At 64.3% G+C, this 21757-nt stretch overlaps 2 protein-coding genes across 3 annotated transcripts in view; one reads left to right on the top strand and one right to left on the bottom strand.

Annotated features, from left to right (window-relative positions):
- Positions 1 to 6508: 6508 nt before the first annotated feature.
- On the top strand, positions 6509 to 9322 carry SHISA4 (shisa family member 4). Of its 2 annotated transcripts, none has more exons than XM_055583226.1 (5): positions 6509 to 6694; positions 6944 to 7115; positions 7798 to 7931; positions 8537 to 8704; positions 8820 to 9322. In XM_055583226.1, the coding sequence occupies exons 1-5, from the start codon at positions 6622 to 6624 to the stop codon at positions 8864 to 8866; spliced, it is 594 nt and encodes a 197-aa protein (XP_055439201.1). In that variant the 5' UTR covers positions 6509 to 6621; the 3' UTR covers positions 8867 to 9322. The 2 variants fall into 2 exon arrangements, with proteins under 2 accessions (XP_055439201.1, XP_055439200.1); XM_055583225.1 differs by having other exon boundaries at positions 6561 to 6694; positions 8593 to 8704.
- Positions 9323 to 12330: 3008 nt separating this feature from the next.
- Positions 12331 to 21757, bottom strand: part of LMOD1 (leiomodin 1) — a 29709-nt gene continuing 20282 nt past the window's right edge. The window contains exons 2-3 of the mRNA XM_055583224.1: positions 13759 to 15192; positions 12331 to 13245 (exon numbers count right to left, since the gene is read on the bottom strand). Coding sequence (XP_055439199.1) covers positions 13219 to 13245; positions 13759 to 15192 — 1461 coding nt within the window. The 3' untranslated portion in view covers positions 12331 to 13218. The remainder of the gene's footprint in view (positions 13246 to 13758; positions 15193 to 21757) is intronic.

The raw sequence follows: 21757 nt of genomic DNA, 5'->3' as shown, positions 1-21757 counted from the left end.
GTTGAGTGCCTGCTGCCCAAGAGGAGGAGGGCAGAGGCGGTTCTCTTGGGGGGCGGGTGGGGGAGGTGGCTGGCAGCCGCCCACCTATCAGAAGCACGCGACGTCAGGGCTGCTCTGTCACCTGTGACCTCGCCTAGATTCTCTGCTGAGGACCCTTGACCACAGCGAGGGACGTTGTGGGCAGTCAGAAGCCCACAGAGAACTTAGAGGTGGGCCTAGGTTCTCTGCATCCGAGGTTCAGCCAATGCGGGACGAGGGGCGGGGTAGCCCTGGAGTTGCTGGTGGAGAAAGCCTGCGTCATTGTGGAGCTGTGCAGTGGAGACCCGTGTTGTTCCAGGGTCGGCCCTGGCCGTGCAGAGCAGGGGCCTGTGTCCACGCCCTTTGCAGGTGGAGGCACAGAGATAGAGTCAGGGCTGGAAGCACCGCCCTCCCGTCCTGCCTCCTCAGAACCCGTCCTGCCTCCTCAGAATTCACCCTGCCTCGGGGCTGTGGCTGCAGGTGAAGACGGGGCTGGACTCCAGGCCCGTAGGTTCAGGCCGGGAGGGTGTCCTCTCCCTGCCCTCCAGCTGCCCCACCTCTGTGGGGTAGTCTTCCTGACTCCCTGGGTTGGGGTGACTCAGCTCACCTCACACCTGCTGCTGCTGGATCAGGGCCTTGGGGAGCCTTTGCGGGAATGGCTCCAGCGTCCCCCCTGCCTCCCACCTGATGAGCGGAGCGTTTCCCAGGCACCTGGTGCTGCCGTGAGCTGTCTTAATCTGCTTTCACTAGGTTTTTGCCCCTCCACTTGTTCCGGGAACTTGGCTGAGTTCTTGCATTTCTTTGCCTTAGTTGCTTTTGCAGGGGGAAAGCAGAACTCTGAGGATAACCTGCTTTTGGATGCTAGGTTAAAACCCCGAGTGAACTGAGGTTAGGTCCAGGGTCTTAGGGGAAGCGAGGGAGGGAGAGAGAAGGAAGAGGGCTCCCAGAAGGAAGGGGATAGCAGTCTGGGGACCCGATGCTGGCCGAGCACCAGGGCGCCCTGGCGGGTCCCTGTGCCTGGGTCACACAAACTGAGGCTGCTGGACGTGCAGGCCCCCGAGCCCTCGACAGAGCCCACCCCCAAGTTTGCACTGTGTGAGGTCCTGAGACCGTGTGACCCCGGCTGGCAGGGGAGCAAGCTGTAGGGACCGCGGCCTGAACTGCTTGCCAGCTGGGAGGAGAGACTGTCTGACCTAAGGTGACGGAAGGGAAAGAGGTGTGGCATTTCTTGCCCCCTGGATTTGTGGCCACGTCCCTCCTCAGCCTAGCTCCCCTTCCTGACCTTGGGCTCACTCGCTGGGCAGGAGGCTGGTCAACTGAGGCCCTGCCAGGGCCCTCTTGCAAATTGTTTCCAACTGAACACGCAGAGAGAGGACCAGAGCCCCCGAGCTGGCTGACCTGCAGTTGTAGGGGGTGCAACTGAACCCCTGCACTTACAAGTTTGGAAGCTGAGGCCCAAGGGGCCCTCTCCAGCCCGCAGGGCAGGGCTCCTCTGCCCCGGCCAGAGGTTCCGAGCAGGCACCCCGCCCCGCCACATCCCGGCCCTGCTCTCCATCCCCGGGGCCACGTAGGGTGAGCAGACGTGACCAGTCCATCCTGGGGAGCCGTACGCCGGGGGCATGGACTCCAAGGCAGCCGCCTTGTGCCCGGTGGTGTGGGGCGGTGATGAGCTGAGCCCCCAGTGCACCACCAGCCTCCACACCCAAGCCCAGCCCTACACGGCCGGCCTCGCAAGGACAGCCACCATCCTCGCCTCGCAGAGGGCTCACCGGGTCTCGGCTGAAAATAGACCTCAGTGGGAAGGGTCAGTGCGGGTGGACGCCCGTGTCCACAGACCTCCCAGGAGAGGGAGTGGGCAGACAGAAGAGCTGCAAACAGAGCCTCCTTCGTCTCTTCCCCTCAGCTCCCAAAATAGCGCTCGTCGGCCCCCGCCCTGCCCAGCTGGCCTGGCCACGGACCCAGGAAGGTGCCACCTGAAGGTGACCTGGCTACCCCCCCAAGCCCCTCTGGCTGGCGGCCCCCAGGGCCAGCCAGTCGCTGCCCCACTGCGGCCTGAGGCTGCCAGGTTCGGCCCAGACCCCCTGGGCCCCGCAGAGACACCTGGCACTCAGCGCCCTTCCTGCCAGGCTGCCCCCATGCCCCCTCCCCCGAGGACTGAGCCAGGGACAGCCTTCTGTCCACAGCAAGTACAAGTCACGCTGGACACCAGGAGGGCCTCCTGATGAAGGAGGAATGTGTGTTTGTTGGGGGCTAGTGAGCGCCTGTTCCTTCAGTGCAATGAGACTGCATTGGAGGAAAGCGTGTAGTTCTCTCTGCAGGAGCTGGGTGGACAGAGGCCCACGGGGCAGGGAGGGCAGGGTGTCCACGGGGCTCTCCCGAAGAGGAGAGGTGGAAGCCCCAGGGCCCAGGGCCCCGGGAGGCAAGGGAGGCCCCAGGGATGCCATTTGGTCTGCCCTGACCTGGAGAGGCGCATCAGGCAGATGGGAGGAGGCCCAGCCGGCCACTCAGCCGGGCCGCGGGATGACTCAGCAGACGCTGCGGCTGAAGCCCCGGGCCAGGCCCAAACTGGGTCACGGTCCCGCTCCTCCCGCTCCTGCTGGCCCGGCTTCCCACCCCGAGGTCTGCCCACGGATGTGGCCCGCACACCAGGCCCGGCTCAGAGCGGTTCAGACCTGATCCACGAGAGGCAGAAGGACGAGTGGACCGGCTTGGGCTTTGAAGTCACAGAAGTCCAACTCTGAGCCCCAGCCTGGGAACGGAGCAAATTAAGTTCTTCCAGCGCCGGTGCCCTCGTGGGTACGCTGGGACACACTCACCTGCAGAATTGCCGGTGTCATCAGCCTCCACGCCCAGTCCCCTCTGGTCCAGGGACGGCCTGGCCACCCCCGGGGCCCGGAGACCCGCTGGGGGAGGCAAGGATGCTGCTGTGTATCTGCCCACAGAAGGTGCAGGGAAGCCCCTCCAGGCCTGTAGGCCTGTACAACCCCCTCCCCAGTCCCCAGCCTTCCCACCCAAGCCTCCCCCTCCCTCTCCTCCAGCCCAGGGCCCGGCTCAGCACGCAGGCGCAGGCTCCAGCCCCCCGAGTTGAGGAGCAGCACCCCCTCCTGCCCCACTCCTGTTCTCCCCTCTGACCTGTCTGATCACCTCCCGTCATCTGCGCTGAAAAGTTTTCCTAGAATTTTGCAATCAGAAAATCACTGCTGTCCTGGTGAGCTAGAACCAGGCGTGTTAAGTTTTAAGGAGAACTAGGTGGAGAAAAAAGGGTGAAAAGCAGAGACACAGCTAGAAAGAGAGGGGGTTTGGGAAACAGGTCATTTTGTTTTACTTTGCTTTACTTTGTTTCATTTTAATAGGAGAGACTTGAGGTTTTGTTTCCTAAGGAAAGAGGAACCAAAGGCACAGAGAGAAGGGATGCTGGAAAAGACCCCCATCAGATGGGCTCTGGGCTCAGGTTGGGGCAGGGCAGGAAGAGACAGCCCTCCATCTGCCCGTCGAGCCCCAGCAGTGAGGGCTGGGGACTGCAAGGAGCACGGGGCCACACGGTCCCTGCACTCGGCAAGTGGATGCGCTGCCGGGTGTGGGGAGCTGGGGGCTCTATCCATCCGTCTGTCTCTGCGGCATTTATGGCTTCATCCTTTGTCAGGACAGACGTCCGCTCCCCTGGCCCCCATCAGACGAGCAGCCACGTCCTGGGCAGGAGCAGACCCTCTCCTGGCCTCTGCTCTCCTGGAGGGTGCCAGCACCCGCGGGGCAGGACAGGGCCGCGCCTGCCCCCGCCGCCCTTCCCAGCCTGTTCAGGTTCTGCTGGGCCTCCACGCCTCGATGTTGGAGACACTCGCCATCTGCTGCTGGGGGTGGGAGCGCCGGGACTGATGGATCCTCGTGATGGGCACTCGAGACTTCATTCTGTTTAAGATTTATTTTTGGCTGTGCTGGGTCGTCGTTGCTGTGCAGACTTTTTTCTGGTGGGGGAGAGTGGGGCTATGCGCCAGTTGTTGGGCTCAGCTTCTCACTGCGGCGGGTCCTCTTGTTGCAGAGCGTGGGCTCTGGGCCTCAGCAGTTGATGCACGGGCTTGGTTGCCCCACTGCATGTGGGATCCTCCCGGATTGGGGATTGAGCCTGTGTCTCCTGCACTGGCAGGTGAATTCCTTACCACTGAGCACCAGGGAGCCCCAGACCTTGCTGTGTTACCAACTTCTCTACGTGACCTGCCGCCGCGCTCCTTGTACTGAGCGCACTGCACACCACAGCCTCGTGCTCAGTGCACCGCACAGCCTCCATGCAGCACTGTCCTCTGCTAGCCACCTGTGCACAGCCTCCATGCAGCACTGTCCTCTGCTAGCCACCTGTGCACAGCCTCCATGCAGCACTGTCCTCTGCTAGCCACCTGTGCACAGCCTCCATGCAGCACTGTCCTCTGTTAGCCACCTGTGCACAGCCTCCATGCAGCACTGTCCTCTGCTAGCCACCTGTGCACAGCCTCCATGCAGCGCTGTCCTCTGCTAGCCACCTGTGCACAGCCTCCATGCAGCGCTGTCCTCTGCTAGCCACCTGTGCACAGCCTCCATGCAGCGCTGTCCTCTGCTAGCCACCTGTGCACAGCCTCCATGCAGCGCTGTCCTCTGCTAGCCACCTGTGCACAGCCTCCATGCAGCGCTGTCCTCTGCTAGCCACCTGTGGGTTCTCTGCATCTACAACTCTATTTCTGTTTCATGTTTGCTCATTTGGGTTTTGTTGTTTTTGTTTTTTTAAGATTCCACATGTGTAATATCATACACTACTGGTTTTTCTCTGACTTGTTTAACGTAGGATAATACCCTCCAGGTCCAGCCTGCTGTTGGAAATGGCAACATTTCGTTCTTTTAAAAAAATATTTATTTAATTAGTTGCAGCACATGGGACCTAATTCCCTGACTAGGGATCGAACCCGGGCCTCTTGCATTGGGAGTACAGCATCTAAACAACTGGACCACTACGGAAGTCGTGTTTATGGCTTCGTAGCATTCCATTGTATAGCCGTACACTTCTTTATCCCTTCATCTGTTGATGGACACTTAGGTTGCTTCCATATCTTGACTATCGTGAATAATGCTGCAGTGAGTGGAAGGGTGCATATGTCTTTTGAAATATGTCTTTTCAACTAGTGAATTTGCATTCAGGTGCACACCCAGGAGTGGGATTGGCCGAAATGAGCGGTGATTCTTTCTGTCACCTCCATACTTTTGCCAGTGCCCACACCAATTCACATCCCCACTAACGACGCTCCAGGGTGTGAACCTTTTCTCTGCATCCTCACCAACAAAGCTGTTGTTTGTTGTCTCTGAGGACAGTCATTCTGACAGGTGTGAGGTGACACCTCATTGTGGGTTTGAAGCATTTCCCTGATGATTCGTGATGCCGAGCATCTCTTCATGTGCCTGTTGTCCATCTATATATCTTCTCTGGGAAAATGTCTAGTCAAGTCTTCTGTGGGTATTTTTTTTTTTTTATGTTGAGTTGTCTGAGTTCTTTGTATATTTTGGACATAAAGGTATAACCCTTACAGGATATACCACCTGCAGACACCGTCACCCACTAAGCAGGTGAAGCCGCTTAGATTGAGACTGCCTCTCCCACTTACGGGTTCTGTTACCTGAACAAATCCTTGAACTGCCCTGAGTCCCAGCTTATGTCTATAAAATGAACTGATAACACCAGTGAGCTTGATTTAGCTCATGGGGTTCTGGGGAGCCCCAAAGGAGGGGCCTGTCCGAACACCCTGAGGGCTGCATGCAGAGGGGCTAAGGGGGCCTTGGATTTTCTCCCTAGCTTAGGCCCTCCACATTCCTGGTCAGGTGCCCCCAGAGCAGGGGCACAGCCACCGACAAGCTTGCAAGGACACTAGGACCCCTGGAGGGGCCACCCTATGCTCTGCACTACCGCGGTCTCTCTGTGGGGTCGCTCTGTGAAGAAAGGGGTTTCCACTGCCAAGGGCATCCGGCTGGACGGGCCCAGGTGGTCCCCGCGGCCTGCCATCCGTATTGGGAGGCCCTAGGCTGGCCACTCGGAGGGGGAAGGGGCACTCAGGGAGCCAGCGCATCTGGCAGGGTCCAAGTCTGCCGGCCCGCTGGGACAAAGCTGCTCTGAGCAGCCTCTCAATGGGCCCCTGTGTTCTGGGGTGGGGGCGGGGTGACTCCCGGCCCCCCGACTCTCCTCCCTGCCGCCAGCGGAGGACGTCCTGCTGGACGCTGGGCAGAGGAGGTCCTGCGTCAGGGGTGGCCCCTGCGCCTGAGCGCTCGGAAGTGGCACCAGGAGCAGGGCTTCTGGGGGCGGGGACGCCGATGGGCGAGGCAGCTAGAGGGCCGAGGGCCAAGAGGCCCTCCGCAGCAGGGCCCAGCGGCCGCCGGCGCGGGGCGGGCTGGGGAGGCGGCTGGGACCCGGACCCCCGCGGGGGGCGTGGCCGGGGCGGAGCCCGGAGGGCGGGGCGCGGGAGCAGGGTCGGCGCAGGCCGGCGAGCCCCGCCCCGAGCAGGCGGAGAGGAGCCGAGGAGCCGGCGGGCGAGCCGGCCCGCGGAGCTGGGCGGCGGCGTCGTCCTGTGCGCCCCGCGCTCGCCGCGCCGCACCATGCCGCCCGCCGGGCTCCGCGGGGCCGCGCCGCTCGCCGCGGTCGCGCTCCTGGTGCTGGGGGCGCCCCTGGGTAAGGGCCCGGGGCGCGGCGGGAGGCCTCGGCGCGCGGCCCGGGGGCGCCCGGGAGATCCCGGCGGAGCCTCGGCGTTTTAGGGTCCGTGGGAAAGGTGCGGGAGCTGGACGGGGGGCCCGACCCTGAGGGTCGAGGCCGAGGCCTCCGGGCGCAGGGACCAGGGTGGAGCTCCGGGCAGTGGAGTGGGGCTGGGGCGGCCCGAAACCCGGCCCGCTGGCCACTGGGCACCTCCGCCGCTGCCCGCAGCCCTGGCTGGCGAGGACTGCCTGTGGTACCTGGACCGGAATGGCTCCTGGCATCCGGGCTTCAACTGCGAGTTCTTCACCTTCTGCTGCGGGACCTGCTACCAGCGGTACTGTTGCCGGGACCTGAGCCTGCTCATCACCGAGAGGCAGCAGAAGCACTGCCTGGCCTTCAGGTGGGCGCCGGCCTCCCCTCCCCACCCCCTCCGGCTCTTAGCCGACACCCTGCCTGGGCCCGAAGCGGGGCTGGAGCTCCAGGGCGCAGGAGCTCCAGGAGGGGCCGGCCGGTGACCGTCATGTGGTCATCGCGGGCTGGGGCTGGGCCGGGCCCTCCCCCCGCCCGGGCCTGTGCAGGGCGGGGGCAGGGGCAGCCCCTGGCCCAGCGGCGCTCCAGCCTCTGGCCGGACTGGTCCAACCCCCAGTCCGCCGCTCACCAGCTGTGTGATCTTGGGGAGGACAGGTCCCGGGTGGGTCACTGTTTCCTCCTCATTAAGGGGGGGCGCACAAAAGGGGCTTTCAAACTTGTTTTGGGAGGAGGAGACGCTGACATACAGAACATGTATGGGGAGGCAGTGACCGAGCGCGGTTTGAGAAAGGAGCTCTGCCCGTCAGGCCTCCTGTGTTGGGAGTCCAAGCTGTTCAGTCCTGGACTCGGGTGCACGCAGCAGCCCCTGCAGGGAGGCCGCTGCTCAGGAGGCTGCCCAGCCTTCGGGGAAGCGCAGTCCCCAAGCTCTCCCCAGCGGGGCGGACAGAGCCCCGCGTCTCTCTGGCTGGGGGGTCCAAGCCAGCATGGCGGTCTGTGTGGCGAGGACTCCCCGCGTGAGGCTGGAAGGTGAGGAGACCTGTTCTTTGTCCAAGTCCCAAGACCATAGCGGGCATCGCCTCGGCCGTGATCCTCTTCGTGGCCGTGGTGGCCACCACCATCTGCTGCTTCCTCTGCTCCTGCTGCTACCTCTACCGCCGGCGCCAGCAGCTGCAGAGCCCGTTCGAAGGTGCGTCCGTCCGTCTGTCCACATGGGAAGGGGCGGGGGTGCCCTCGGAGGGCACCAGAGGTCAGGAGGTGTGGTTGGCAGCAGCGGGCCCCTCTGGACACACACCTGCCTGCCTGTCACCCCAGAAGCCAGAGTGCAGGGACACGTGTGAACCCTGGGTACACGGATGTACCTGCAGCTTGGGCCGTGCGCGTGCACATGGCTCTCAGGAAACAGCAGGCCGGGCCTGGAGCGTGAGCAATGTTGGGTGCGCTCCGTGTGCAAAATCGTGTGCCTGCACACGGGCCCAGGCCTGGTGGGTGTGGGAACGGTGACCCTGTGTGGGGTCAGTGTGAGAGGACCCCTCAGAGGCAGCTCTGCTAGGCCGGGGCAGGGCGGGACGCCCCCCAGGCCAGTGCTGTCTGGCCCAGGAGGCCTCTGAAACCCTGAGTGGGCACACTGCTGAACCCAGACCAACCAGCAGGGGCCACCTCCGGGCGCCCTGCTGGACTTGGCCAAGCAGCAGGGTCTTGGGGCAGAGGCAGCAGGACCCCGTGGGCCAGAGGGGCAGGGACGGCGTCCCATGGAGGCGGTGCCCTGAGTACTGGTCCTTGCCCCCCAACCAGGCCAGGAGATCCCCATGACAGGCATCCCTGTGCAGCCAGTGTACCCATACCCCCAGGACCCCAAAGCCGGCCCCGCACCCCCACAGCCTGGCTTCATGTACCCACCCAGCGGTCCTGCACCCCAGTATCCACTCTACCCGGCCGGACCCCCAGTCTACAACCCTGCAGGTGAGTGGGCCCAGCCTCCTGCCTGCTCCGCCCTGGGGGTCCTGCAGCCTGGGTCGGGGTTCCTTCGCGCACTCCTGGGCCACCCCGACCCTCACCTTGTCTCCTTGGCTTACAGCTCCTCCCCCGTACGTGCCACCCCAGCCCTCCTATCCTGGAGCCTGAGGAGCCAGCTGCGTCTCTGCCGTCCCTCAGGAGGCTGAGCCTCTGCCCGGCCCCGGGGGTGGGCAGGGGCGTCTGCTCGCCAGGCCCCAGGCCCAGCTGCGCCCTGAGACCTTCTGGGAATGGAGCCCCAGGGAGGAGGAACAGGAGCTGAGCTGGAACTTGGCCGTGACTGAGGGGCGGGTGGGGAGGGCCTGGGACATGCAGACTATTTTTAATCAGGAGTGGGGGAAGGGCGGGAAAGCCTGCATGGCCCCTGCTTTCTTCCAGCCCTTCTCCTCCCAGGACCCCGGGCCAGGAAGGCTGAGCGCCTCCTGTTTGTCTGCCGTGGACTTGGGGCTGGGGAGGCTCCACCAGCCACCGGCAGAAGCCCCCCCCCCTCCACCGGCTGCCCCAAGGGCTGCGCTCCGGGGGATTAAAGCCGTGGTGACATAACTCTGCTGGGCCGTCCACACCTCCTGACTCTGCGGGGGAGGGCAGGGCCGGTGCCCGAGCACAGGCAGAAGCCCTGGGCTGAGGGCTGCCAGAGCTGGGGAGGCAGATCTTGCCACCGTGGGGGGCCGGGTCCTCGTGGTCCCGGATTCCACACATGGGTCTGGCGTGAGAGGCACCTCCCTCCACCCATCTGAGACACCTGGACTCGCCCTTGTCCCCCACCGACTGACCTAGGTATGTTTCCCAAGGTCGCCGGGTCTCCGCTTCCTCATCTGTAGAGTGAGGGCGCTGCTTCAGGGGTACAGGAAGCTTGTTGGAGCTGCCCTTCCCCGTCAGAGGGCCTTCCCTGGACCAGCGGCTGAGAGGAGCCCGGCCAGGCAGGTGCTGTCAGCCGCCTCAGAGCATCACAGGCGCCCAAGACACAAGGCCCCCAGGCCCACTTCAGTGCCTCTGCTGTGTCGGGCCGGTCCCCTCCCGCCCCCTGGCCTGGTGACAGATCCAGGAAAGGAAGCTCGATAGACTTTAATTCACGCGGGGAGAACACCAAGTCAGCTTGGAAAGCCCCTAAGCCCTCCAAGCCCTCTCTCAGTTCCCTCCCCTCCATCCACTCGCCCTCCGGCCCCACTGCAACCTGCTGGCTCCATGCCTCAGGCCTCAGGGCGCTGCGGCCTGGTCTGGACGGCCGTCCCTCGTGCTGGCGGCGCACAGGGCCCGCTGGACGCTCTTTTCTCACAGTGAGGGCGGGGAGCTCTGGGCCAGCTGCTGTGGGGCCAGGGCCAGACCTCTACCTCTGGACCTGACCTGGGTGAAGGGGAAGCTTGTGCTGCAAGTCCACCTTTCCCGAGGATGGGGACGAGAGGTGGGCCGCGGGTGTCCTGGCTTCCAGGCCACAGCTTCTGCCAGCATGCTGGGAGAGGGGTCACCAGGTCATCCCAAGGTTTGGACAGCCCCTCTCTCTGTCCTGAAGCTGGGAGGTGGAGGTTTCCAGGCAAGATTTCTGCATTTCCCTGAAAGATGAGATGTTAATGAATGCAGGGCCATGCCATCCGGAATGAGCTTCCTTAAGTCAGCAGCCTGGGGCCAATTAGAAATTGCTCCATAGTCTAGGATGGGAGACAGATTATCCCAATCAGAGCCCCCTACCCCCTCCCTCCAACATGTCCAATCAATTAACTGCTGCTGCTGCTGCTGCTAAGTCGCTGCAAAGCACTGCAAAAAAGAGAATTTTAAGAAAAAGGGGAAACCGTGCTGGAGTGCAGCTTTCACGTGGTGGCAGCAGAGGAGGCCCCTCACATTGTCTAGCTGGTAAACAGGGCACCGCCCTAGTCTCTCCTGGGACCCAACACCTCACCTGGGGACCGGGCACAGCTGCTCCCCCAACACCCCTGAAAACTGGCAGTCGCCCTACATGATGGTGTTGGGTGGAAGGAGCCGTGACCCTCAGGGTTGGGTCAGCAGTGGTATAAGTGGGGGTCCTGCTCAGCTCGGAGGAAGCAGCAGGACGCTGGGGGGCCAGGGAAGCGGGGGTGGAAGGGCCCGCATCCTGGCGTCAGCGAGGCCTGCGGTGCTGGGGAGCCTGAGTCCAGAAGAGGACGGCAGGGAGCGGGCTAGGGCCCGGGTGCCTGGAACATACAGTCAGGGCCCGGAGCCAGGGGTTAGCAAGACAGCGGAGCGCGGGGGCGGTCAGGAGCGGGAGGAGGCTGAGAGCCCGATGGGCAGAGCAGGGGAGGCCGGAAGAAGTGTGCCCGGTGGGGCGGGCAGCGTCTGCCCCTCGACCACCTCCCCAGCGGGCCGCCCCCACTAGGCTCCCCAGGCCGGGTGGTCCTGGTGGGTGACCCGCGTTCGGATCTCTCGCCTCTTAGAGGAGCGCCTGAGCGGCCTTGGGCCCCAGGCCCAGCCCGGGCCTCCTGCGAGAGCGAGCGGGCCGAGGGGCCCTGCAGCCCGGAGACCCCGGGCCCGTACACGCCGCCCCCGTCCGGGCGCTCTTCCGCGGACGGGCCGGGCCTGGGGCTCCGCCGGCCCCCGGGCGGGGTGCGGAGAGGGTAAGGCGGCTGGGAATCCCGGCCCAGGTTTGGGTCCGGACCCGTCAGCTAGGGCTTCGGCCCCGCCTAGCGAGCCCTCCCCTCAACACGGCTGATCCCAGGGCGGCCCCCCCCCCCACCCCGCCCCGCCATCCTGGCCTTCCCGCGGGGCGGGCCGCGCCCGGTACAGCCGCCCGCCTTCCGTCCGCGCGCCGCGCAAGGCCCGGCCGCGTCTCCGCTAGGAGGCGCCGCGCCGCACCCGAGGATGGGGACGTCATCCGCCTGCAAGGGACGCGAGGGGGCGGCGGGAAGGGTGATGTCATCGGCCTGCGGGGGAGGGGCGGGGAGGGGGACGTCATCGCCCAGCCGGGAGGCGGGGGAGGGGACGTCATTCTCCTGCGGGGGCGGCGGGAAGGGTGACGTCATCGGCCTGCGGGGGAGGGGGACGTCATCGCCCAGCGGGGGGCGGGGGAGGGGACGTCATTCTGCTGCGGGGGCGGCGGGAAGGGTGACGTCATTGGTCTGCGGGAGCCGCGGGACTAGGCGGGAGAGCGGACAGAGGGCGTGCAGAGGGCGGGGCCTGGCCCCCCACACCCAGCCCCAGGCACAGCGTGAGGGGTCGTCCCCTCGGGAGCCTCGTGCCCTGAAGCGGCGGCCCGGCGGGGCCTCGAGGCCCTGGGCGCCGCGCGGGGCCGTGCGGCCGGCGGGAGTCGCCCTCCGGCCCGGTCGTGTCCGCCGTCGGTCACGGACAGGTGGGCAGGGGCGGGGGCCGCGCGCAGGCGTCGCCCCAGGCCCTGACTGGGCTCCCGGGGTCAGGCGCATGGTGGACGCGGGGGACGAGGCCCCAGGCCCGGCGGCAGCTCTAAAGCGGAGAGAGGCCCTTGGCATCCAGGCAGTGGGAGTCGGGCCCGGGGGCACACCCGCTGGGCACTGCCCCGCGGTCATTCACCCTCGGCCCTCCTGACCGGGGCTGCTCGGGGCGCCGGCCCTCAACCCACACCGGGAGGCGCAGACCGCTCGCCTCATGTGGCCACTGAGGCCCTGGCTCCGCCACCCGCCTCGGCGCTGCGCCCAGGGACCCCGGGCAGGACCCCCTGAGTGAGTCCGGCCCTGTGGGTGGCTAGGCAGGGCGGGGAGTCTGCGCTTCCCGAGCAGGGGTGAGCGCCAGGACTCTGGGGACAGCACCCACGTGGGCACGGCCACTCACAGCTGAAGGCTCGTATATATTATAAAATCTCACGGAGGACAGATCACAGCTATCTGAACAGCAGCAGGTGAGTGTGAGGGAACGTCTGCTTTGGCATCCAGTCTTCAGGTCCAGCGGCTGTCTGTCCTCTCCCCCTGCCGCAGCCCACCCCCCACAAGGCCGCGCCCCTCAAGTCCTGTGCTTAGCGGGGAGGGGTGTGGGGTATCCTCAGCGCCTCCGCCCTCTCCCCTGAGCCCTTGGCCCTCCAGTCTTACACCCTTGCCCCACACAGGGAGCCACCAGCCCAGCGGGCTTGCCCCCAGGGCTCCTCAGAGGCCTGAATCCTGGCCCTGGGGGCAGTGGGCCCACGCGTTGCATGGCCCCTGAGGGACCCCCCCTCCCAGCTCCTAGGCCTTTGGCAGCTGGCCAGCCTCAGGCTCCAGGGGTGTCGTCTTCTCGGTCACGTGCTAGTAGGACTCTTCTCGTCCAGAACCGCCGGCTCCAGGGATGAGACAGTGGTGGAGAGCGCCAGAGACAAGAAAAGAAGCGAGGGGAGAAGGTACCCTTCGTGGAGTGGCCGCGGCCTCCAGCTCCCCCAGAGCAGGGCAGGGATGTCCAGAGCAGGGCAGCTGGCGTGGCGGGCGGGGTCCGTGCGGCCCTGGGAAGCGGGGCCTGGGCAGGTGTGGTGTGGCGGGCGCGCCGGCAGCTCGGGCCTACTGCAGCAGCTTGGGCACCTCCACCTGTCAGGGCAGAGCAGACGGCTTAGAGGAGGGGGCCCCAGGGGGCCCTGGGATGCCTTGCCCTCCTCTCCTCCTGGGCTCTCAATCAGAGGAGCTGCAGGCAGAGGAGGCCCTTTCCCTTTTCTGTAAAAATCTGATGCCATCCGATGACTGGGAGGACAGTCGAGGTTGCACTGTGTCTCAGGAGGGACCTGGTCAGGAGGGGCGGGGTCAGCCTGGAGGAGGAGCTTTGAGAAGCCGGCTCTCCAGGGACGGACTATCTCTTGAAGACCTTTGGGGTGACCTGACCTCTAGGGCCTGACTGGTTCTAAGAGGGGATTAGAACCCCTCTAAAACAAAGGCCATGTGGGTCTGGGGAATGGGAAGACTTTGAGGAAGTGTCTGAAGGTGCTTCTCCACTTGCGGGAGAAACATGGGGGACGGGCTAGAGGAAGCTCCTGGGAGGACGGACAGATGCCCTGGAGGGAGTGCAGGTCCACCCCCCAGCCTCGCCCCGTGGCCAGGAGTGCCCACCTTCTTGAGCTGCTTGAGGTTGCTGGAGCGGATGGCCGCCAGCAGCTGGTCCCGGGAGTTCTTCTCCTGGGCAGGGAGGGCCTTGTCGCCCATCTTCCGCTGGGTGGCCGGGGACAGCGAGTTCCTCAGGTTCTCCATGATGAGTGGGGGCGCCAGGGGAGGCGGTGGTGGAGGGGGCGCGGCCGGGGCACCCCCTTTGCCCGGCGAGTTCTTGGGAGCGGCCTTGGGGGGTGGCTGCAGGGAGGGCCTGGGGGAGCCCCGGGCGGGGGGCCGGGCCTGGGGCACCTCCAGCAGCGCCTTCCCCGCCTGTGCCTCCTGCGCCTGCCGCTGCTCCTGCAGCCGCTTCTGCCGCTGCCGGTCCATGTTGCGGCTGAGCAGGTTGGTGACGGTCATGCGGGGCCCGGCCAGCTCGAAGTGGTAGCCCAGCTTGAGCAGCGTGGTGTTCTCCTTGAGCAGCTTGGCCATCTCCATCTCGGTCTTGCCGCCGCAGATGTGGCGCTGGTTGTGGAAGCGGAGCTCGGTCAGGGAGCTGTTCTGCAGCAGGGCCCGGAAGATGGCCAGGATGCCTTTGCTGGTGATGTGGTTGGAGTCCAGGTTCAGGCTGGTGATGGTCTTGTTGGCCTTGAGCATGATGGCGATGGCGAAGGCCACGTGGTCGTCCGCCCGCGTGTTGGCCAGGGCGAAGACCTTGACGGCCGTGTTGAACTCCAGCGCTTCGGCGAAGCGCACCAGGATCTCCGTGGTGATGCAGTCCGAGTTGTTCACATTCACCTCAGTCACCTCCGGGTCGTTGCTCTTCACCCTCTCCAGGGGCTCATCGAAGATGCTGGGGGTCGCCTCCTCCTCGGCCTTGGCGGGCCCATCGGCAGGCTTCGCAGGGGCACCAGGGGTGGGTTTCTCTGGCACTGGGGTCTTGCTGTCTTCTCGGGGGGCCTTTGCCTCACGGGGCTCCTCCTTCCTGGCCTTCTCTTCCTCCGGCCTGGCGGCCCTGTCCCTGCGTCCCCCCTTCGGCTCCTGGGCCTCCGCCCGGGTGTCCTCGCCCATCCGCGGCCCCTTGGCCTTCTCAGGCACCGCCGTCTTGCTCGCCGCCTCGGGCTGCTCGCCCTTCTTGCCCTTGTCTCTGCTCACATTCCTCTGCTTCTCCTCGTCCTTCCGGGGGGCGGCCGGCCCCTCCTTCCCAGCCTCCTTCTTGTCCACCACGGCCCTAACCCGGCCCTTCTCCAGGCCCCTGACGAGCTTCTCCTCCTTGGGCCTCTCTGCACTCCTGCCGTCAGCTTCGTCCTTGTCCCTCGAGATGCTTTTCTTCATGCTACCCTTCTTGGGCTCCTTCCCCAGGTCTGAGTCCCGTCTGGGGCCCAGGGGCTTCTTGCCAGCATCTCTGCCCTTGTCTTCTCCCTTTTTCGCATCTGTCTTGGTCTCCACTTGCTTGCCCTCCTAAGAATGCAGAAAAGAAAAATAAACATGAGGAGCTGGCTGCAGAGAGAGAGGAAGGCGCCCAGGGACAGTGTGGGGACCTCCGAGCGGTCTCCGCTGACAGCACCGTGTGGGGCTGGGGTCGCGTGCAGAGCCCGCGCTGACATCGGACTCAAAACCCCGCCTTGTGAGGTCCCGGAGGGAGCCCTGGAGGCTGCAGCCCTCACCCCCAGACCTCAGGCCCAGAGCCACCCTCTCTGTCTCGGGCAGCTGGGACGGGGAACCTGCTCAGCCTTGCTGGAACCTGAGGCAAAGGGGAACGTCCCCAAGGCTGCTGCTGCGTTTCCTTGAGATTTTACTTCTTTGTCCATCTTTGGATTTTTTTGCATGACACTTCATTTTTTACAGTATTCATTCACGCATCAGTTGTCTTGATCTCTGGGTTCATGGGCATCCATGTTTCCTGTGCTCTGGGCAGGAGCCCCGGGGCCTTGCCTGGCTCCAAGGAGGTCAAGTGAGTCTCAGGTCCTGGGGTTTTACAGCCAAGACTTTCCCAAAGGAAAAAAATGGTTGGAGAGAGCAACAAAGGCCTGATCATGCTTTATTTTCTCAGTTAGGGATATTTACAGATCCTGCCTACCATCCTCATTTCACAGAAATAGGAACCCAACAACAAAGAAGTGTGTATTTTCGAGCACATCTCTCCCTTTTGAGTCAAGGCATGGTCGCCACGCCTCCTATCTCAGCCCTGGAAGGCGCTCTGCCCGGTCACCCGGCTCGGGAGCCGAGAGAGGGGAGGGGAGGGGGCTCTGAGCCCCACAGTGCCCACGAGCCCCCAGCAGCGTGGCAGCCGGGCCTGGGGTCAAAGGAGGGAAAGGGGCGCATTCCAAGACGCTGGTTCCCAGGCCATGGTTTTGTTTGTTTGTTTTCCATTTGCGACATACATTTTATTGTTTAGAAATTGCCTTCAGAGTTATCATGAAGCACCTTCATCAGGAGATGCCTGTAGGAATCCAGAGTGGAAAACAGGGACAGCCAGTCCGTCCACAGGGCACAAGGGGACAGCCCACCCAGGTATGGCCCAGCACCCCTCACGCTGACCCAGAAAATGCCACAGGTGTGGATTCAAAGTGTGACCTCAAACGACAAACGACCTAGCTGGCAGTGCCCAACAACAGAATCCACAGAAAATCAAATCTGTTATGACCAGCATTTCTACCTGAAGGAAGTTAACCTCCTGACTCAGCTGACCTTACGAAGAGAAAGTGAAGTCGCTCAGTCGTGTCCGACTCTTTGCGACCCCGTGGGCTGTAGCCCACCAGGCTCCTCCATCCGTGGGATTTTCCAGGCAAGAGTACTGGAGTGGGTTGCCATTTCCTTCTCCAGGTGACCTTATTAAGTTTTTATATACTATTTTAAAAGCAAACCAAGTGCATATTGACATGTTTAAAAAAAAATTGTATAGACGTGAGGTTTTCAGGGGTTGGTTATTTATAACCTGAAGACTGTGGTCTGACGGTAACAATATGGGATGTTCCTTTATATCACATATATGTGGCTTTTTGAGAAGCCCACATTATTTCCCTTCTTTTCCCAGTAAGGACTTTGCTAAGGACCACTGCTGTCTGTGAGGAGCCTGGGATCCACCGGGTCCTGCTGAGATGGGCGGCGTGGGGGGCCGCTGTGCTGAGCTGGAGGCGGGGGCGTGAAGTCAGCACCTTATTCTGAGAGCCGTGGGAGCAGCTGAGTTGCCTAGGACGAATTCTTAGGCTTACTGTGTGAGTGTGATGGACTCCAGAGCAGCTGGCACCCTGAATGCCGCGTGCCCTTAGCAGGGGGACGACGGCCTGACTGCTGGGACGTGTGCTGTCTCTAGGAGCCGCTGGGGGGCTGGAAGCCCACCACCGCATTCTGAGCCTCCCCACCCCGCCACGCCCCCAGAGGGGGACTGCTCGGTCCTGTGGAAACAGTGTGTTTTTGGGCCGCGAGTACAGCCCTCGGGGACTGGCCCGGGGTGTATTTAGAAGCCGGCATCCTTGGCTCCTCTGTGCGGCAGAGGGCCTGGTGAGCCAGGGCCTTGGAATGCACACTCCCTCCTCCTGCCCCGCAGGCCTGGGTCACAGCACAGCCCGGAGGCCCCCCTCCACCCACTCACTCTTGGGCTCGCAGAATCAGGTGACCCTTTAGAGCAGCTTCAGCCTGGGCAGGACGGGTGTGACCGCGCCTTGATTCAAAAGGGGGAGAGAAGCTTGCAAATACAAGGCGGGCAAGGGGCCTGGTGTGTGTGGGGGGGGTGTCTGCAGTTACCCTTTTAGGACGCTCAGACCACCCACCTACAGCCTGGCCAGGTAGCCCCTTGGCCCCCTGGCCCCCCAGGTTCAGAGTGGCTCCATCACGGATGCTGTCCACTCGAAGAGCTAGGCTGAGGCTGGGCCCGGGGCCCTTGGCCCCAGACGGAGGTGAGGCCCCCAGATGGGCAGCCCTGCTGCCTGCTTCCCCCAGAGTTCCCACAGTGCTCATGGGCCTCACCTAGGGAGGGGGACCTGGGGATCCAGAGAGATAGCTTGGCTGACTTCACCCCCTGTTTGGGAGAACCCAGGCTGCAGCCCGTCTCACTAGCGGCCCCCAAATTGATGTAACCTCCGACCTTCCCCAGGGGTTGTGGGGCAAAGCCGCCCATCCCCGCTGCCAGCAGGGGTGAGCCTGCCTCCTGGTGCCCAAGCCCGCCCCCAGCACGTCCGTGTTCTGACCCCCCCCGCCTTTGTCCTCACGGGCTCCCCCACACCTCCTGGGCTGGGACCTGCTGCGTGTCTGTGCCAGAGGGGGTGCACCAGCCCTTTAAAAAGAACCTAATGAAAAACAGGCGGTGGCGGGGGGTGGCGGGGGTTACTGATTAATCATCGTTTCCTCCAAACAGTCAGGAATGAGTGGGGCTGGGGCTGAGGACGCAGATGCTGCCTTAAAAGGAGAAGTGGCCCGCGCCCTGCAGGGCTGGTTTCTGGGCAGCAGCTCCTCCCCGCTTATCTGAGGAGAAGCCAGCCCAGAGCTGGGGGTGCGTCCTGCTGTGCTTCTGCCCCGGGCCCCTCCACTGGGAGGGTGGGGTGGGGGGACTGGACCTCCATGGGCAAAGGTCTGCAGGCCTCTGAACGAGGCTAGGCAGTGATGCTTTCGGGTCGAGGGAAGCCACGGGGGTGATTTGGGACTCCTCATGGAGACAGGAGAGTAGAAAGGATGACCTCGGAAAAACTCTGAGGCCCTGTGAAGCGTGGCAGGGGCCTGCAGTGGGTCAGGGTCAGGGTCAGAAGCAGCTCCTGGCTCCCGAGTCCCTCAGGCCCTTGGTCTGCACCTTCGCTTGGCCGGGACCCGGCGACAGGTCTCTGGCAGGCGGGACGCAGTGTCTGTGACCCTCGGGCCCCAGCTGCCCTGTCTCCTGGAGTCTTGTCTGATTGGACAGGGAGCCTTTCCCACTTGCACTGCCAAAGCAGGAGACAGAGGGAGCCTGTCTGTCAGGAGGTCCCTAGAGGTGAGAACCCTGGGGGCAAAGGCCAAGCCCTCCTCTGCCCATGGCTACCCTCGCTCAGGCCTGGCCACCCACACGTGCCCTGCAAGCCCAGGTCCTCTCTGTCCTTCCTGTGACCTGTCACCTGAGGAGGAGTGGTCCTGGCCCGAGACACCTGCAGGAGACTTCTGCAGGCCCCCAGAGGGAGGAGAGCCTGGGGAACACCTCCAAAGTGAGTGGAGTGCAGGGCTGCAGGGCCAGCTCTGCTCGCTTAGGAGGGGGCACGGCCGCGAGGCTGACCACTGCTCTTCCCCCCCAGCAGGACCCGGGACACTGCCCAGACGCTCTGCGTCCGCAGGGCCGCGGGGGCCTGAGGGTCTGGTCAGGGGCAGGGACTCGACTGCCAGCTCTCTGTCCCCAGCCTTCACCGAAGTCCTGGGGGCACTGACAGCCTCGGGGTAGGGCAGGGCGCCTTAGATGTCAGCCTTTCTTCTCCAGGGCTGCTTCTGGCTCCACTGCCCTGGGAGAGCACCCAGGGGCCTTCCTGCTCCGAGCTCAACCCCCCTAGCTCTCCCTCCTGTCCTGCTCCCGCCCTCCCCACCAGCCCCTTGGGGTCTCACAGCTGGGCTCATGTCCGCCCCACCCCATTCTCCTGTGAGGCTCTGGCCCCTGAGGACCCCCGACGTCAGTCCCTGCAGCCGTCAGGGTCGTCTGTCTACACGGGAGGGCAGGACGGGGGAGATGGGAGGAGCTGGCCACAGGCTGGGGGCCCTGTTGGTCCCCGGGAGGGCAGCTCCCTTAGAGGGCTGATGTGACCACAGGAAGGGGGAGCGCAGGGCCGGGACTTGTGGGGACCTGGGGTGCTCACTCCCTCCAGCCCCCTTGCTTTCCAGGCATGGGAGCCTGGGCTCTCCCGAAGTTCAGTTCCGGGGGAGTCCGCTGCCTTGCGGGAAGCTCTTCTGGGTGCTCCTGGGGTTGGGGGTTGGGGGGGCGGAGGTGCCCATGTCCCTGGGGGTCTGTGGGCAGGAGCCTCAGGGGAGGCCGAGGCCAGCTCGTTGGACCGAACTGTGGCTCTGCCACAGCTGAGCTTCCTGGAGAAAGCCACAGGCCCGGGGGCTGTGGAAAAAGCTCTGCCTGCTGCACGGGCAGTGTTCGCTGGCTTTGCAGGAAACCTGACCAGCTTGGAGCTGGGGGACCCCAGGAAAGACGGGCATTCTCCTTGGAAGCATAATTGGGGTGCTCAGGGCCTGTACACATGCTCAGCTCCAGCCCGTAACTGGCGGCTGGTTGGCCCCCGCAAGCGGGGCGGGGAGTGGGGTTTCTGTGGTTGGCTGGGCTCTGGGCCCCGCGCTGTGGGTCATGGAGCCTTCCCTCACTGTCTGAGGCCCAGGATGCCCCACGTTCCCAGCTCCCGGCACGAGGCCGCACCGGGTCAGGGCCTGTCAGGAGGGCGGCTGGGGGCATCGTCCCCTAGCAGTCCATGTGGACCCAGGGGAGGGCTTGGGCCCAGCCTGCCGCCCATGGGTGGACGGGCCGCATGCTGGCTCCACCCGTGGGCCTGCCCTGGAATGAGCGCCCCTCGGGCACAGAGGAGAGCCTTGTGCCAGGGCATCCTGGAGCCTGGCGGGCTCTGAGCCCAGGGACTGTGGGCAAGGGGCTCAGAGGGGCCGCCCTGGAGAGGCTGCGCTTAGCAGGGCCACCTGGGGACTGCCTGGCCAGGATGGGGGGGACCCCCAGCATCCTGCCAGTGAGGACCTCGGCGGCATTCCCAGCTTCGGTCACGTCTGTAGAGGGCATTGTCGCCCCCTCCCCCCCACACCCCGCTCTCCGAACCCTCAGCCAGGGAACCTCCGACACCCGCTGTCCAGACGGTGGCCGCCCCCGCCCCCGCGCGTCTCCGTGAGGCTGTCGTCGTCACCAGTTCGCACAGGATGAAGCTGAAGCCCAAGACCACACAGTCCCCCGTGGAGGCCAGGCCTCCAGCCCTGGGGTCTGAACCTCTTCCCCTCCACCCAGCATCCTGCTTCCCAAACTCTGCACTGAGGCCTTGACACCAGCCGTCCGTCCAGCTACTCCTGAGCACTCTGTCCAGCTGTCTGTCCAGGCAGGCAGAGTGAGCTGAGCTTCAGGCTCAGCAGGAGGACACTCGGGAGCCTCACCTGGGATGGCCTCCCTGAGGGTCTCGGGCTGCACTGTCCCCATGGGCCACACTGTCCCCATGAGCCTGTGTCTGCCCGAACGACCGTCGCATCACCATAGAGCCTCAGAGATAAACACAGAGCACTTGCCACTTCTGAACAGGGTGTGCACAGGGTGAGCAGGCTCTGGGGGTTGGTGCTAACATTTTCCAGGTTCTGTGGATGGCGTGTTGGAGGAGGGGAGTGAGGGGAGCTGGCAGTCAAGCTCAGATCTCCTGCCTCTTCGCCACCCTTCCTGGAGTGGCCAAAGCACAGGACATACCCAGGCTCCCAAGATTGGGACACATGGAGGGTCAGCCCTGGGGTGTGGGGATGGCAGGGCGGGAGTCCCCCAGGGAGCCGAGGGGTGGGGGACATGCAGGGAGCAGTCACATCCCTGGTCCCCCTGGATTTCTCATCTAGACTTGGGGGGGTGCCCACGACCTCTGCTAGACTGGGGGGGGGGTGCCCACAGCCTCATCTAGACTGGAGGGTGGTGCCCACAGCCTATTGTAGACTGGGGGGATGCCCACAGCCTCGTCTAGACTGGGGGTGGTGCCCACAGCTTCTGCTAAACTGGAGATTGCCCACGGCTTCTGTTAGACTGGGGAGGTGCCCACGGCCTCATCTAGACTGGGTGGGGGGCCCACAGCCTCGTCTAGACTGGGGGGGTGCCCACGGCCTCTGCTAAACTAGGGTGGTTGTCCACGGCCTCTGCTAGACTGGGGGGCCCACGGCCTCTGCTAGACAGGGTGGGGCGCCCACGGCCTCGTCTAGACTGGGGGGGTGCCCACGGCCTCTGCTAGACTGGGGAGTGCCCACGGTCTCTGGTAGACTAGGGGGGGTGCCCACAGCCTCGTCTAGACTGGGGGGGTGCCCACGGCCTCTGCTAGACTAGGGGGCACTCATG

This window comes from Bubalus kerabau, chromosome 5, assembly GCF_029407905.1.
Source record: "Bubalus kerabau isolate K-KA32 ecotype Philippines breed swamp buffalo chromosome 5, PCC_UOA_SB_1v2, whole genome shotgun sequence".
NCBI lineage: Eukaryota > Metazoa > Chordata > Mammalia > Artiodactyla > Bovidae > Bubalus > Bubalus kerabau.
This window is presented reverse-complemented; position numbering and strand designations above follow the sequence as displayed.

Coding starts and splice junctions, on each gene's coding strand:
- SHISA4 (XM_055583226.1), top strand. CDS start 6,622: ATGCCGCCCGCCGGGCTCCGCGGGGCCGCGCCGCTCGCCGCGGTCGCG. Junction 6,695..6,943: donor GGTGCTGGGGGCGCCCCTGG/GTAAGGGCCCGG, acceptor CGCTGCCCGCAG/CCCTGGCTGGCGAGGACTGC. Junction 7,116..7,797: donor AAGCACTGCCTGGCCTTCAG/GTGGGCGCCGGC, acceptor TCTTTGTCCAAG/TCCCAAGACCATAGCGGGCA.